This window comes from Meleagris gallopavo, chromosome 4 (genome assembly GCF_905368555.1).
Source record: "Meleagris gallopavo chromosome 4, MGAL_WU_HG_1.1, whole genome shotgun sequence".
In the NCBI taxonomy this organism is placed as follows: Eukaryota; Metazoa; Chordata; class Aves; order Galliformes; family Phasianidae; genus Meleagris; species Meleagris gallopavo.
Window position 1 is genome coordinate 29,562,193 of NC_139407.1, and position 16,910 is coordinate 29,579,102.

A 16,910-nucleotide genomic window follows, 5' to 3' on the forward strand; every position below is an offset into this window, starting at 1 on the left:
AGACAACAGCCTCCCACAGGAGCTCACTTGAGTGCTGCTATCAGGGACATAAAGGCACACTATGGGGCTGCTGTCCCACCACAGCAGGATGGGAGCTAGCAGTAACAGAGGTCTGCTCCTCCACCCACATGTCTGCACGCACTCTACTACACCACTGCACTACAAAGCAAGGATTGGTTTTGTCCCTTTACAGCTCTTGGACAATCAAAGATAACAGCATGATGTGGTTAACAGAAATTAAAGATAAGGGACTGACTCTCTTCCCCACACAATGTGCAACACCGTAAACAGCAAATGGCAGCATGAGAAAGCCACTGGGAGATGGCAGAGTCTAGATGGAGCTGAACTGATCCACAAAAAGCAAGCATCACGTAAGTGTCTGCTTTGCTGACAGAAGCTAGGGGCATGCAAGAAGAAGGAAAGTGGCATTATTTCCTTTCCACTCCCTCTAGACAGACCATTTTTCTGTCTTTGATCTTCCAGAACTTGCTTTTCTCTTGCTCTCCTCCTATGCAACAGCAGACAATATTGCTAGCGTGGAAGATGATAATATTGACCTATATGAAGGGATTTTATCTACAGTACTTGAAAATCCTCTTATATTACATCAGTTAATTCTGTTCAGAGGATGTCCTGGAGTTATTAAATCCTCCTTTTGCCAAAAGAATGGGGATGAACGCCAGTTAGCTTATTTTGGGTTAATCACCATAACCCTATTTTAAGCTGGATAGAGCAGGGATGTTTCTCCATCACTGTAATAAACCCCAATCAATGGGTCACTCTAGGAAATAAAGAAGCATTATCATCATTTATCTTTTGCAGAATCAGAATCCACAGGAGCAGGGTGGACAGATTTAAATTGCTTAATTATGACATATAGAAATACAGAGAAATCTCAGTTGAATGTACATTTGTACAATGGTTATTTTCCCTGAAAGAAGAGACATCAAAACTACTTACTAATTAGTAGCTTACCATGCTTAAAACCGAGTTCAGTTCCTGTTTTTGCTACTGAAGAGGGTAACTGAAAAAATGCATGCAGAGTAAAATTTATTCAGATTCTTGGTGTTTATCATATCATGGTTAGAGTAACATTACATTGCCTTGAAGTACAAATCACTATTTGTGTCTAGCTGGATGTGCCCAGAGCACACAGACGCAGCATTCTGATTTGTTTTTCTTTGATTGTAAGGTGACCTTAAGTGTTTGGATGTACTTGTCTCCCTCTCACATATACTTATATGAGGTTTTATACCAAAACTAGTCACTGGATAAAGTAAACTAGAGATGGCAAAAAACTTAGTGCAGAACTAGCTGAGTTCAACTTCAACCTCTCATTTTTGTTTATGGGTTGGAAGAGGAAAAAATGCTTTTTTCACCCAGCAGCCAAGTGATCTTTCAGTTGTGAATAAACGTGTCACTGAACTTGGCAGTGTTAAACCACAGCTCTCCCGTTGTTAATTTTACAGCGTAGCTGTGAAGCAAAGCAGTCTAGTTTCCTAACTGGGAATGGGACCGGAAAAGGATGAGAGCCTACACTTCTATTAAATCTGTGCAAGGTATGAACCACTGAATTATGACCCATCCCAGCAGCCAGCCCGAGGTAATAAAATTTTCACACCACATCTCTGCCATTCCGTGCTGCTAAACCCAGACAGTATTTTTCTGTGCAGGTTTAGCTAGGTCTTTGGCAACGTCATAAAATCCACAAAAACCAGCAGAGCTGTGCAATGGGCATAACATGCCAGCAAGTACCTTACTGTCGAGCTTCTTCATGGTGACCAAGTCTAGGGATTTCAGCGAGTGTCCAGTTGGTGCAATGAAATACAGGCAGGCATGAATTCTGGTGTCATGGTAATTGAACAGGGATCGTTTGATCTTCAGTTCTTCTTGCAAGTAGGCTTCAAACTGCGCATCAATGTACTCTACTATGGGCTTGTAGCTGAGGAGAGAGAAGAGAGAGCACTGAGCAAACATTTACTGCTCAGACAACACAAGTCACTGAACAGCACTCAGGAAGCTTCACGGGTGCTCTGCGCATTATGAAGAAAAGTGCTGCATTTGATACCATCCCCATCCAACCTACTGTCCCTTCCTACCAAGTGTGTGCTTTTGCTTAGTGCACAAGGAGTTTATTATGGACAAATTAGCAAGGAGATGTGGCAGAGACCCTGGACTTTAGGTGCACACAAAGCTGCTACTCTGAAGAAAATTCTGTTTTGGAGTATCTCCCATTGAGATCTGAACCACTGATCTGACAAAACCATTGAAAATCACCAGAAACAAGAAAATGTAACCATGAAATTACCTCCACCTTTTATTCCATAATTTTGTTTGTGATCTTAAAAGAGGAAAGAGAGATATACACAGGGAATAAAAGACAAAAAAGTTTTCAGGAATTGAAGCTTGTGAGCAAAACTCAAAAGTCACTGCATGTTTGAGACTGTATGAGGGGACTGTTTTGACTGAAAAAAAAAGCTGACATGGTTTAACATGCTCTGATCTGACTGATTATACTTCTAGAAAAGAAACTTTTCTGTTTGCTGTTTTCTCCACCAGGACAACCTCAGAACCTCTGGCCCAATTAAGACCACTGAAGATGGCACTGGGACCAGACAACACTGCCACTATCTCAAGTATTGGATTCATAGTGATGTTCATGTCCTCCCTAGGAGAGGCTGTGAGGAAACAAGCAATGGGGTGTTTTCAGGTCCTCCAGGAAACACAACAGGCAGTCAACAAGGTTTTTATCCTGACCCTCTGCTCCAGATGCCACTGCAGCTGTTCAAGCTGCTCAAAACTGTGGCTTACATAGAAAAGAGTCTTGCTCAATTTACCAAGGAAGAGCTATAGCAGGAAATAGCCATTGCTGCACAATGGCCACTGACACCGGACACCCAGAAAACACCACTGAGCACTATTAGTTAATTTGCAGGCACAAAAAACTAATAAAGCAGCAAGATTTTACATGTGGCAGAGAAAAGTCCATACAAAAGCAGAGCTTTGCACCGGGACAGAGCAAAACGCAGACTGTCTCTGGCCCTGCTCTCCAATTGGCTGTTAGAGGGACTTCAATATCCATACCACTAGCATTTGTCTGCTGAATAAAGCAAATGCAAAGTGACCCGGCAGTAACAAGCTGCGGAGCATCCCCACTCCGAGCACCTGCTCCTCTTCTGAGCAGCTTTTGTTCTAGCCTGAGAGCATATGGCACTGTCTGATGTGCAGAGCTCCTTCCAGGATGCGTGTGTGCCTCTCTGCATCAGCTCCACAGCTTTGGCTAGGAGTGGGAACAGCAAAACAAGGACAACAGTTGCACTTCAGTAGCAGGTCAGGGAGCATGGAAGCATTCCAGAAAGAAAGCGTTGTAAAAATAATGATATTTTTGAAAAAATCAAAGTTTTCATTGGGGAACAAGAAATGGTGTCTGCTCAGTCTCCACACTAACAGAATTGTCAGTGGAATCTTTCACTTTAAGCTTGCCTTGTCAAAGAGATGATGCTGTTTATCTACCTAGCACCCTTATGGCTTTTGCTCAGTGCACACATTGACAGCCAGCATCCCTCATTTATCTGGGAGCAGGGAACAGAGTTGCAAAGAAGACTGCAGAGGAAGATGGGACTGCTGTAATGAGGGAATGTATGGCTCCAAAATGTAGGAAATGCATTAATATTAGCTTTTTAGCCATTATCACAAAGTGACTGTTTTTAAACATAACAAGAGCAAAAATCCATGTGGACATGTATAAGGGATTGTGCAGGCTGCGCACAACACAGGCTGTCCAGAATATTTACTTCACACATGCAACATGAAAATCTGTGCCTAGATTAAAACAAAACTCAGTTGGTCTTGAGCAACACAAGATGGTGTGGGCAGGAACTACAATCTGAGTTCTAGTCACCTAAAGATGGAAAAGCAATTGCAACATGAGAATGCATATTCAAGTATTTCTATGTTTCAATTCAGGTAGATACTCAAACTAAGCTGCACATAGACAAAGGGGATCACCTCTGGTGCAGGTACGTTCAGCAGCAGAGCAGGGGATTGTGGTGTGCAAGGTGTATCCTGAAATTGAGGAGATAGCATCATGGAATCATAGAATCATTAAAGTTGGAAAAGACCTCTAAAATCATCAAGTCCAACCATCATTCCCTCCCCACTATCCCCACTAATCATGCCCCTCAGTGCCACATCCACATGGTTCTTGAACATCTCCAGAGAGAGTGACTGCACCACCTCCCTGGCAGCCTGTGCCACTGCATTTTTAACCCTTCTGAGCATAAATTTTTTCGGATATCCAACCTGAACCTCCCCTGATGCAACTTATGGCCATAACCTCTCATCCTATCACTAGTTACCTGAAAGAAGATTTCACGCCAGCTTTGTGTCACAGGCTTGCTTTCAAATTTTGTACTGAACAGCGTGTCCGTCAACATTGACTTGCTGAAGCCAGTTTCACTTGATGGTTGCTGGCTGGAAATACGCGCAATGAGCAAAAGCCATTAGGGTGCTAAGTAGATGACCACCATCAACTCTTTGACAAGGCAGGCAGTTGTGCACAGGAGCAGGGCATTGCAGTGTGCAAGGGAGGGTCTTGAAATCAGGAAGACCCCAGGGCAAGCAGAGAGCTGCCTGGAGCAATTGCCAGCTCAAGAGACCAGCTCACTTAGCAGTCATCACTAGGATGTTAAGGCATATCAGGGAGTGTGAAAGGGAGATGAATGGGTGGAGGGAAACATTGCCAACACTGCAAGAAAAGCACCAATGGGGACATCTGGCGAGTAGCAGAGGGTCCCCTACCCTCTTGCCATCAGGGAGAAGGAAACTTAAAAGGCAGGGAGGAATGGAAACAGATCTCTCCATAGGGTGGTAGGCAAATATCCTCCATCCTCACCTCGCCCTTTCAGGTGCCCTTCCACTATAGAAATGAGGGTCTGGAGCTTGAGGGACAAGCAAACGAGGATGTTGATGGGTCAGGATGGGATTCATCCATGGGTACTGAGGGAGCTGACAGAAGTGCTCACCAAGCTGCTTTCCATCATTTTTCAGCAGTCCTTGTCAAACAGGGAGGATCTAGGTGACAGGAGACTATGTCACTACTATGACACCCATTTACAGGAAGGGTCAGAGGGAAGATCCATAGAACATCTGACGTCAGCATCAGGGAAGTTCACAGAGCAGATCACCTTGAGTGAATCACACAGCATGTGTAGGACAAGCAGGGAATCAGGCCCAGACAGCATAGGATTATGAAGGGCAGGTCCTGTTTGAGGAACCTGATCTCCTTCTATGACCAGGTGACCTTTCCTATTGGATAAGGGAAAGGCTGTGAAAGTAATCTACCTAGACTTTAGTAAAGTCTTTGACTTTTATCTCCCCCAGAAGTCTCCTGGAGAAGCTGGCAGCCCATGGCTTGGACAGGTATACTCTTCTCTAAGTAAAATCTAAGCTCTGTGGCCAGGCCCAGAGAATGGTGGTGAGTGCAGTTAAATCTAGTTGGAGATCAGTCATCAGTGTTTTCCTCAGGAGTCAGTATTGTGGGCAGTCCTGTTCAATATCTTTATTGATGATCTGAATGAGAGGAACGAGCACATCCTCAGTAAGTTTGCAGAACACACCAAGTTGGGAGGAAGTGTTGATCTGCCTTAGGGTAGCAAGGCTCTAAAGAGGGATCTGGATAGGCTGGATAGATGGGCTGAGGCCAATTGCATGAGGTTCATAAAGACTAAGCGTCAGGTCCTGCATTTTGGTTACAAAAACTAACTCCATGCATCACTACAGGCATAGGGCAGTGCCTGGAAAGTTGAGTGGAAGAAAAGAATCCAGGGCTATTAGTCAACAACCGGTTGAACATGAGTACGCTCAGGTGGACAAGAAGTCAACAGCATCCTGGTTGGTGTCAGAAATAGTGTAGTCAGCAGGACTTGGAAAGTGATCATCCTTCTGTTCTTGGAGTTGATGGGGCCACACCTCTAGTACTGCGTTCAGTTTTGACCCTTCCACTACAAGAAAGATAGAGGCCCTGGAGCATGACCAGAGAAGAGGAATGAAGCTGCAAAGAGTCTGAAGCACAAGCCTTATGGGGAGTGGCTGAGGGAACTGGGGTTGTTCAGTCTGGAGAAGAGGCTCAGAGGAGACCTGAGCACTCTACAATAACATCAAAAGGAGGTTGTGGTGAGGTGGGGGTAGGCTTCTCCCAGGTTACAGTGACAGAACAAGACAGAATGGCCTTAAGTTTTGTCAGTGGTGGTTCAGATTAGATATTAGGAAAAACTTCATCTTAGAAAGAGTGGTAATGCATTGGAACCCAGGGAGACGGTGGAGTCACCATCCCTGGAGGTGTTCATTAAATGTGTAGACTAAGGGACACGGTTTAGTGGACTTGTTGGCGATGGGTTGGACTGGATGATCTTAGAGGTCTTTTCCAACCTTAGTGATGCTACGATAAGGCCGGCAGAAATGTAGTTCCAGCTTTGTAATCCTCTACTTGATCATTTTGCTTCTTCAGTTTCTTGCCACTTCTACCCACTTCTCAGGGTCAGCAGTGCCAGCTGCCACACTAGAATCACAGTATATCCCCAGAACAGGGGACCTACCCTGTTTCCCACACAGGATCGAGACTTTCTGATCTCAGAGCATATCAGTACCAAGACTCCTTCTCCCAGTAGAAATAAATTTACCTCTCATCTTTGTTAATTTGATCTCCAAATCCAACCGTGTCAACAATGGTCAGCTTCAGACGGACATTACTCTCCTGGAGCTCATAACTCCTGGCTTTCAATCTCACACCAGGCTCATTGTGTGTAGCAGGCTCACTTTCAAACTTTGTATTGAACAGAGTGTCCATCAATGTTGACTTGCCAATGCCAGTTTCACCTGAGCAGATAAAAACAGAGTCAGAATGGTGCCATCTCCCATCCCAATCTCATCCTCAGGCCCATACACCAGGTTAAGTAGTTACCTTGCTTTTCCACTAGTGGAATTAGGCTATGTGCATACAGCTAAGTAAAATAATCCCTGGAGGAACAGATATCTTTTGAGACAGTCCCAGTCTCTACCAATACCCCTGGACTGAACAAAGGACTTTGTGGACATCACGAGGTGACATCAGCTCTGGCTTCTGCAGGTCTGTGAAGCACACCCTGCAGACATCCCTGGCAAAGCACCACGCACCAGAGAATCCAAAACAAGCTCCTGTTAGGCAAAAGCTGCTGCTCTGACAGACATGAAGATAAACCAAATGCCTTCTGAGCTAAAAACTATCACCTGCAGGTAGAGAGCCAGAGTGCTGAGCTAGAAACAGCAAAAGGAAAAAAAGAGACCATTTTAAGAACAGTCACTTAGACATTTGCTGAGCGAGGCCCTCGGCATAAAAAAGGAAAAGGACTCCTTCCAGCAAATGCCTGCTGCTACCAGAAGTCAAGTTACTGGACTTGCTACACTGGCATGGCAGGTAAGACAGATAATCATTCCTTTCCCAAGGAAGCATTTGCTCTCGGTGGAGTTCAGCTGTTACTTGTTGTTTTTACATTGTTATGACTTGACCAGAGCTTTAGACGCCCTCCTGCTTGACAGCACAAAGAACCCCAACCTGCACATCTTGCAAGGGACAGCATGAAGCACTCTTATTCGAGAAATACTTAATTCTCTTTCTAACAGCGTTGGTCAAATCCTCGTTCTGCTGCCTTTTTTTTTTTTTTTTTTTTTTTTTTAAACAGAAGCAAACTGTAACTTCTCTCAACTCTAAGCTTGATTCTCAAGGAGACATTCAATTCTGTGTAATTTTATGCCTTTTTTTTCCCTCCCAAAATCAATTTCTGTTTGTTTTTCAAGAGAATTACAAACAACAAAAATGCAGTTAGGTTAATGAAGACTTGAGGCAAGTACATAAAATTTAAAAAATAAAAAATAATAAAATCTGAAATAGCATACTACATAAGTGCCAACTTTTAAAACTCCTGTAGGTTGGCTAATCCCTCAGTGCAATTAATAACACTGATGAAAGCATTAGCCTAAATCCCATTTTTAAGTCATAAGTGTTTGCTTAGTGTTACCCTCTCCAACTGCTACTGCTGCCCGTGCTGTGAGCAGGGGGTGAGCTTAGGAACTATCTCAAGGTCATACCACAAACAAGCCAAGTTTTCAGTAAAATTTCCTCTCCACATATTTTTTAACAACAGAAGTGACAGAAATGCCAAGCTGCATCTCTTCTGAGGAAATCCAAACCACGTTCATTGTTGCACTACAGTTAGCATTTAGGCAAACTACTCGCTTGTGAACAAGATTCCCCACTGCCCTGAAAAATCTTAAATTGAAGTGATTGATTCACCAATGCAGAAAATAAAGGGGGAGAAGAGAGCCTGCATCTGGGATGGCCCCCAAGCATCTCCCTGGGCCGTCTGCACTCTTCTAGGATCTCTCACTCAAAATGTGCAGAAGCCTCACTTAGAAGACCTCAGCAAACCATGCAGCATTTGTGTCCACAGAAACAGTCAGCAGCTACGTATTATAGTGAGTTCCTGATATGAAAGCAGCACTGCCGAATGCTCTGCTCGATCAGCTTTGCAGCATTTCAGTCATGCAACTAAAAGCTTCACATTACTATGTCAAAGTTGACGGTGTCCTTTCTGAAAACACAATTTGAAAAGTTTTCTTTTAAAGGGAAAGTTTCTCCTCTCTGGACACATAAGTTCTGCGGGAACTTATGTGAAATTTTAGTGTGGAGCTAAAAATGGTTGATCAGCACATTTTATAAGAGAAGAGTTGGAGCAAATTGCTGCTAATGGAAATGTATCAAGTCATGCTAAGAGAGGAATATTTACTGCAAAAGAAAAAGGCAATTAATTTATGCCATTTTGATCAAAGAGCTGCCTGCTAATCTAGATGTTCCCTGCTGAATTTTAAATGGTTTCATGCTGCTAGAAGAGCCATGTGATGGCTGATAGTCTGAGCACAAACAAGTATACTACTCTTATCTTGTTCTTCAACGCACAAAGCTATGAAGAGGAAATGAGTTCATTTGCCAGATTTTTTCAGATGATTTATCCTGTTCTGCAGACAAAGTCTCATCTTGTCACAGAACATCACAGAGGGCCGTGGTTTTTTCCTATTAATTAACTTATTAGAAACACAGAATCATAGAATGGCTTGGGTTGGAAGGGACCTCAAGGATCATCACATTCCAAACACCTGCCCAGGCAGGGTTGCCAATTGCTAGATTAAGTACCAGATCAGGCTGCCCAGGGTCCCATCCAACCTGGCCCTGAACCCCTCCAGGGATGGGGCACTCACAGCCTCTCTGGGCAACAGCCACAACCTCTCTGATCCCCCCCCCTTTAGAAGGGACAATATGCCCTTTTTAAGCCTTAAGTAAACAGTGGATGAAAAGATGTTGTCTGTGGACTGCTTTGTCAAGCTAACAGTAAAAGACAGCATTTTTAAGTATTCATAAACCTCAATCACAGGAGATATCCTGAAGGTGTCCACCACTAGGTTAGTGATGTTTTAGCACACAGCTCCCTAGGGCTGAGCAGTTCTCTCTGTATAATAGCTATGAAGTGCAGAGACAGTCAGCACCTCTCCATATTAAAAAGAATCTCGTACCTCCCCATATTGCACCTCTGAAAAATTTAGGTAAAATTACACAGTAACTCAGGCTATTGAACCAACTTGCAGCACCCAGATTAAATGCAGCAGAGAATAGGTGATAGACTTTGTACTTGATACACCATTTAGAATCTAAAAACGACATCATTTCCAAATAGAAAAACTAAGAATATAATGAGGTAGGCAGGCAAAACCTGGAAGAAAAGAAATGCCATTCACTGAGAAGCAGCCTCTGTGCCTAAATTTAAATTAAATTAACATTTTTCTAAAAATTCATTCAATTCCCAAATCAACTTATTTTTCTTATGGCAGCCTTTGGGAAAAGCAGAACCTCAGGACCATCGATACCTTGAACGCCTTAGAATTTAAAAATTTCAGATCAAGGGACAGAAGGGAAAAAGGAGGAGTGGAATACTATTTCCTAGCCTGGAGCAGCTCTAGAAATAAGCTGTCACTTCCCTGCCACTAAAGTCAATAGTGGCTCAGATCTTATCCTTCGGATAAGGTGCTAACTTGCAGACTTGCATGCAACCCATAGTGTGAAACAACTTACCCACACAGAGGATGTTGAAGCAGAAGCCCTGCGATGTTGACTTGTTAACCAGCTGATCAGGGAGGCTGTCAAAGCCCACATGGCCAGACAGGGACAGGTTCCTAAGGTCATCATTCTGTAAGGGCAAGAAGAAAGAAATGTAACAGGGAGGCTGAGCAGCAGGTCATATCCAACACTCTATCAAGGTGACTCAGAAGTTTTCAGGAGACAAGAGTTTCATCTCAGGTTCATCTAACCGTATGAGCTCTCTGTACTTGTATCCAGCTCTCCACTGTGGGGCTCCAGAGCTAACTGTCCCCAGCACTAAGGCATGCAAGCATTTTCAAGACTGCTTCTCCATACTTGTGACTGATGAACTGGGTGTAGCAAACTACCAGCACCCAAATACCGTTTATGAGGTTTCAGCATCTTGTTACCTACATAATCTCTTTTACCGACCCACAACAGTGATTTTCTGGAAAAGCTCATCGATAGGAGGAGACCCTGGGATTTGGGCATGCCGTGAATGGGTTAAATTAAACATTTGTAACACAAGTATTTTTAAAACCAGTGGGCTTAGGTTTATGATTAAATGAAGGGAGTTTAGGGCAGATCCCAGAAAGCACTGGGTGCCCATGACTCATAGGCTCTGCAGAAAGTGGTGGGTGTGAAACATCCCTCGGTGCAGTACTGGTATCTCTTTCCCTGATATATTTTGGGAAAGCAAGTACTGCCTCATCATCAGTTACTCAGCAGGAATGGGAGTTAGACTCATCTCCTGCATCTGTGTCAGTTATTTTTGCTACATGGCTTTTTGATTGCTTTTTTTCTTTTTTTTTTTTTTTCTCTTGCAAGCAGCAAACATCAACAAAACCAGTATCTGCATTTTCAATACTGGGTATTTTTTAGAAGCTGCGCCACATAACAGGAGGCAAAAGTGTAGTATGGTATCTGCCTGGATCAGCAAAACCCTCAGGAAAAGCTCAGCAGCCCAAGGTGTGGGCAGAGATGAAACAAGCCCACATCTCCATGTCCCTGCAGTGGTCTCCAAATAGCAGCACACTTCACTGAGTAGTAGGGATGCAGAAAAGAAGATTTGTTCACTGCAAGGAGGGCTCAGCAACTTGCAAGTGCTCAGAGGGACCCCAGCAGCCCACTGACACAGATGTAGCCCTGCTTAACACAATACCCCTATTACATACTCCATGGAATGTGCTGGACAATTTGAGACTGCTGGGCTGAATTAATCTCTCTCCTCTCTCATGGTAGAGGCTGAACATCTTCACCTTTGTATCACAATTAGCACTTTTTATTTTTTGCAATAATCAGCATGAATCTTCCCACGGCCAAAACCACTTCTGCAATCACCTTTTTGCTTTTGCCACCACCAATTAGCCTGAACACACTGGGCTGAGCTCAGACAGCTGCCCAGCAGCCTCCAGGGCTTAGAGGTTCAGCAAGATCTGAAAGAAGTGGAAGCCTGAGTGGCACACGAGCTCAGAGGTACCAACGTGGAAACAAACCTCTACTGGAGAGCAAGAAGTGTGGCTGCTCAGCATATAATTAGCAGGACAGGCAAGTGATTCACGCATTCAGTCTGGCAAGAAAGAAATGTTTAAAAAACAACAAGATGTTAAATGAGATGGTCACCATGCTCTGGCTGTGAGTTGCTGTGACAGCAATCAAGGAGAGGCAGCAGACCATGTTCTCAAGTGAGTCACCCCGCTGCCAACTGGGTGCCTACAGTCAATAAGCAGTGGAAGGCTGCCATAAGCAAAGGATCTTTTCCCCAGAGTTGAGCCCAGGGCCCAAGATATACACATGAAGGCAGGTGAGCAGTACTCTGGGGCCCAATGTACTCCACCTGACACAGGAAGGCAGAGGGCACTCCACCCTAAGTGGAAAGGCACACCATCATCTTTCCCACCAAGAGAATTCCACATTTTCCCTTTGGAGATTCATAGAACTCAGCACAACAGCTCTCTTTCCTCCACACTGCGTCTAAACACACTCCTGGATCAAACCAACCCTTCCACTGCCCCTCAGCCCACAGTGCAGTCCCGAAGGTGCCTTAGTAATGTCCAGGCACATCACTGAATGTGGAAGCACCAATCTCTTGCAAGTACTCTACAAGAATAATCCTTCCCAGCCTGCAATCTCTGAACAGGATCAGCCTGGGGAAAACCACCACTATGCAGAACTCCACAGAGAGCACCACAGACATGGACAGACTTGGGTGAACGTCTGGACAGCATCAGGCGCCAGGAGACTTTAAGACATCCTAAATGCAGTTTTTAGTTTGAAACTTTCTTAGGACAAAGTCCTGTTTCTACTGACTCTCACTTTACAAGACAAACCTTCCCTCTCTCTTCATATACCATCTATGTGACCAGAAAGGAATTTTAAAACTTCTAAAACCATATGCCAGCCCTACAAAAGCTATAGAGCACTAAACAAATAAATGCTTGTTTATTGGTACAGATACTGAGGACTTTTCTCTGCAGTGTGATCTACAACTAATTTAACGGTTAATATTTCTTGGATCAACAATCATATTGCAGATGTTCTGAAGAGATGAATTGCCTGGACCCCATCTCCCAACACCCTTAGCTGTAAGGAAAAATAGATGTTCCTTACAGAATGACAAGAAAGACTGTGGGCTCAGAGCCCTGCTAACTCTGCACTGGATCTGGTTTTCTTCACACATGGCTCCTGGTGGTAACGGCTTTATAGGTCAAGCGGTGCCGTAACGGATGCTCTGGGCTTGTCTGGATGTAATTCAGTGAAGCTCTGTAAAACAATTTGGCTGATGAGGCGTGTGCAAGGATAGAAGTGGCTCATTCCTTCTAAGCCGCTGTGGCTTGGCAGAGCTAACAGGAATAAAGGGAAATAAACCTATTTTCTCTCACTGGAGACAGCAAGTGTGCCTGCAGCTAGAGAGAAGGTGGGCTGCAGGATTAGAAGAGGGCCACTTCTGGAGGTGCAGTGCAAAGCAGAGTATTCCCTTATACTTGAGAAGGTGTCTGGTCAGCAAGCTGAGATGCAGAAAGGAGTATCTCCCAGAGACTGTAGAGCATGAGACCAGAAAGAAATCTGTAGTTACTGCCCTGGTCTCCTCACTCAGCCCCGAACTACAGCAGCTGTTCCCTCAGCCCCGACAGCCTTCTGGCTGAGCCACTTCTGCTTTAAGTCTGCCAGCAAAATATCCCCCTCATCCCCTCCCTCATCCCCATCGCTTCTGGCATCTGGGGGTCAGCTTCACATGGCCTCCCAAGAGTTAAAGAAAACAAAAATGAGCCTCCAATTCAAGAGGGGAAAAATTCTGGTATGCAAAACATGGAGCTAGACCGCAAATATGAAGCGAGTGTTTAGTTATTGGAGGCCACACGACTTCAGAGGAACCTTTGAGAAATTCTGAAAGCTTTTATTGTTGTCAGCAGCACAAGCCAACCACATTTTTGCCCCTTTACCAGGCACAGGTTCCTGCACTTCAAGTAATCTCTGCTGCATCCGAGGCCAGGGACCTCAACAGACTAGCTGGGCAAGCAGTAGTAGCACAGAAGCAAAGAGCACTAGGGACAAGGCAGATCTATCAGACCCTTTCCCCACATTAAAGCCGATAGGATATGAAGCTTTCCCATGCCTGCACCAAAGCCAGGCTCGCTGCTGGAGTTGCTTGTAACCTCCCCTTCTTTCCTTGCACAGGCTGAAGTGACGGCTGAGTTCTTAATTCTTAGATGAGGAAACTCACATATAACAACACTGTGGAAAATAAAAGGAAACAGCCCTCCCCCCACCATAGCACATTCATGGTGCAAGAACGCAGACCATGGAAATCAATCCATTAATCACGAAAGGAAGGCCTGTTGTTATTTTAGGCAGGATAACCATCAGTGTCACCAGCCTAAGAGGGGGAGTTCCTGTCTCCACGCCTGGCTGCCAGCTGGGGCAGATGTATGCAAGCTACTGGAGGCTGGGAGGTCTTTTTTCCTTGCATAAGGAGCAGACCACTGCAGAAGACATCCACTCGCTCTGCAGATTATTATGCCAAGTAAACCATGAAGATCCATCAGAGGGAGGCAAGTTGGATGGCCAACACTCACAGTGCTGCCACAGCTCCCTGACTTTTGCCCAGAAATAGCTCAATAACTAGAGAGGACATGGGGAACACCAAGGCTCACCCTGAGCATGCTGTTTTATCCTTTTAATCCTTGAGAATCAGGGTAGCAGAAGAGTCTGGCTTCCCCGGTCCAGCACCAAGTGCCTGTGGCCAACAGAGCAGCTTCCATTGGCACAGCACAGCATGAAGATAGGTAAAAGGATACAGCCACATTCCTCTGGGAAGAGGAAAGTCAGCAAAATCCAACAATTCCAAAGTGGCTGCAGGGAGTAGGAAAGAACATTTATCTTCCAGGCAAAATGTTTGGCTAAAGGTCAGCACAGACTCAGAGCAGTAACGGCTGCATTCGTGCCAAGGGCTGACATAAAAGACATTTTCCTCCATAGGTTTCCAAAAACCACTAACTTTTCTATTTGGAGTAAAAGTGACTAATGCCTCTAGCAGCCCCTGATGTCACAAATTGCTAACCAGGAGGGAAAAAAAGCTGGACTTCAGGGATGATAAGGACCATATGTGCATTCCAGCAAGACTTGTAAACTCACTGGAAGAAATAAAAAAAAAAAAAAAAGGATTGAGGAAGGAAAGGAAGGAGGAAGGGAGGGGGAAGACAGTGTCACAAACAAGAATGAAGACCAAGTAAAGGCAGTGCCCAATGAGAACCAGATGCTCTCAAATCCCCTGTCCCAGCTCTCCTGACAGGAGGACAACATGCAGCTAACTGCCTTTCTGACTCTCTGCATCAACCTGACAAATTAAATGTTACAGTCAGTGCCATTCTCCTCAGGCTGAGACCCCACTCACTCCTTCCCAAAACTGCTCCTAATTTATTTTCATTTTCCCCACACTTTGTCTTTTGAGCCAGCACATGCAGAGGAAAGATGCTATGTAGGTATTAGCTAATTTTTTTTCCCCCCACGCCCCTTTGCTACAGAATCCCACATCATCACAGATGGAGTCCAGCAAGACAGCAGAGAGGAAGAAAATAACAGCCATTTCTTCCTGTAATCCACTGCCATGCACTTAAAATAGCACTGAAACAGCTGCATCACAGGCTGTTAAATAAGTGGACATAGCCTTTGCTAACAGCCGTTAGCTGGAAGCACAGCACAATACAGGACACGACACAGAGAAGTATGACCCACGAACCCAGCAGGACTCACATGGGGCCCATTAGCAGGGAGTTTGTTGGGACGCAATCCCAGGCACAGTGGAGCACAGTGGGTGTAAACCTGGCAGCGCAGCCTCCAAGCCCATTGCCATGTTTTCTTCCAAAATTCTCCAGGCTTCTCCAAACCCTGGCCTTGCTAGGTGCATGAATATCACTGGAGCAAAACACAGAGCTTTTCAGAAAGAAAGGCAGCCCATGGGACTTCCTTATAAACCTGTAACAAGGCAGCACTGTTCCAATACCTGAATCAAATTAAAGGCCACTCCATACACAAAGCAGCAGTTCTCCTTGTCAGGTGGTGCGGGCTGGCTCACCACTCCTTAATCCCATGTTTTCTGTCCTGCAATACTGCAGCTGCACATCTGGGGCATGTTTTGTCAGCTCCCATTTAGCAGGCTCCAGAACAGAGAAGCGCCCTATATCATGCTCAGGATAATTAATGAGCCCTGGGATCTATCAGCAGGATTTGCATTAATGCTGTGCCTCACCAGCTTGGTTGGAGGCAGTGGGACGGCACAGCACTGCCCTGTGCGTAGGCACCAAAAAGCAGTGCTACAGCTCTCTGCTGAGACCCAATTACCAAGTACAGCCCACAGAGCAGAGTGTATCAAGGCTCCAGACTGCATATTTATTAGTTCTCTTAATCCTGGACTAAATCATTCTAATTAATCACAGTAATTCTCACACCAAAGTCCTAGGACATTGCTGACATATATGCATGCTATATGGTTTCTTCATCGCACAGGTACCCCAACACGAGTATGAATGGATCTCAGCTTCAAAATAAATAATCATTCAGCTCCATAAATTCACATTGGCGCACCAGTAACTTGTACTGGGTTTGCAGTTACTGGAGGACCTAAATGAAGCAGAGATTTTTTAAAGGACTCATTTGCCTACCAGGACTGAATTGAAAGAGCTGGCTTTGACCTGCTCTTCTTAAGAGCATATCCCACAGGCACATGTGCCACTAAGGACACAGAATAAAAAAAGAGATATAACACCTCAGCTTTGGATGACTTTGTATTTTTACACTCAGTGGCAACACGTGTACTTGAACATGTTACTGATCAAGTAATCAACATAACAACCAAGCAGCAAAACCAGATTTGAAGTTGTTCATTCAAACCAAGAGGAAGGCAACCTTGGGATGTGAAGGCACAGCCTTTATACCTGCTTTAAAATAGCAAAATGAGAATATGCATTGCCCTTTATGGCCCAGGAAGCTATTATAGGGCGTCACATAATTCTTTAAAAAGAATCATTAAAAAGAGGTCAGCAATCAGGGAATATAGAGGGTCACAAATAATATTGTTCACCTTCACAAGCAGTTTGCTTTTTTTCCAGCAGGAATAAGAATGAAGTTAAGTTGATCCGGATCTGCATGTAGAGGAATTGAACTATTTAGCTGACAGGTTTGAAACAGTGCTCTTAAAGCCTTCAACAATTTTTCCTGCTTGACTTCAGCATGTCTTCACTTTCCT

The 16,910-nt window shown here is 44.5% G+C and overlaps 1 protein-coding gene across 6 annotated transcripts in view; it reads right to left on the reverse strand.

The window, feature by feature from the left end:
• The window catches only part of SEPTIN11 (septin 11), a 61,636-nt gene that overhangs the window by 30,197 nt on the left and 14,529 nt on the right, over positions 1–16,910 (reverse strand). For 5 of the 6 annotated variants that reach the window (XR_014882978.1, XM_085222650.1, XM_085222652.1 and 2 more), the window contains exons 2-4: positions 10,160–10,274; positions 6,681–6,876; positions 1,756–1,942 (exon numbers count right to left, since the gene is read on the reverse strand). Coding sequence is in view for 5 of the 6 variants with exons in the window: in XM_085222650.1 (XP_085078776.1) it covers positions 1,756–1,942; positions 6,681–6,876; positions 10,160–10,274 (498 nt within the window). In the remaining variant the exon portion in view is untranslated. Of the gene's footprint in view, positions 1–1,755; positions 1,943–6,680; positions 6,877–10,159; positions 10,275–11,661; positions 11,746–16,910 lie in introns of those variants that run through there. The other variant, XM_085222654.1, reaches the window with a different exon arrangement.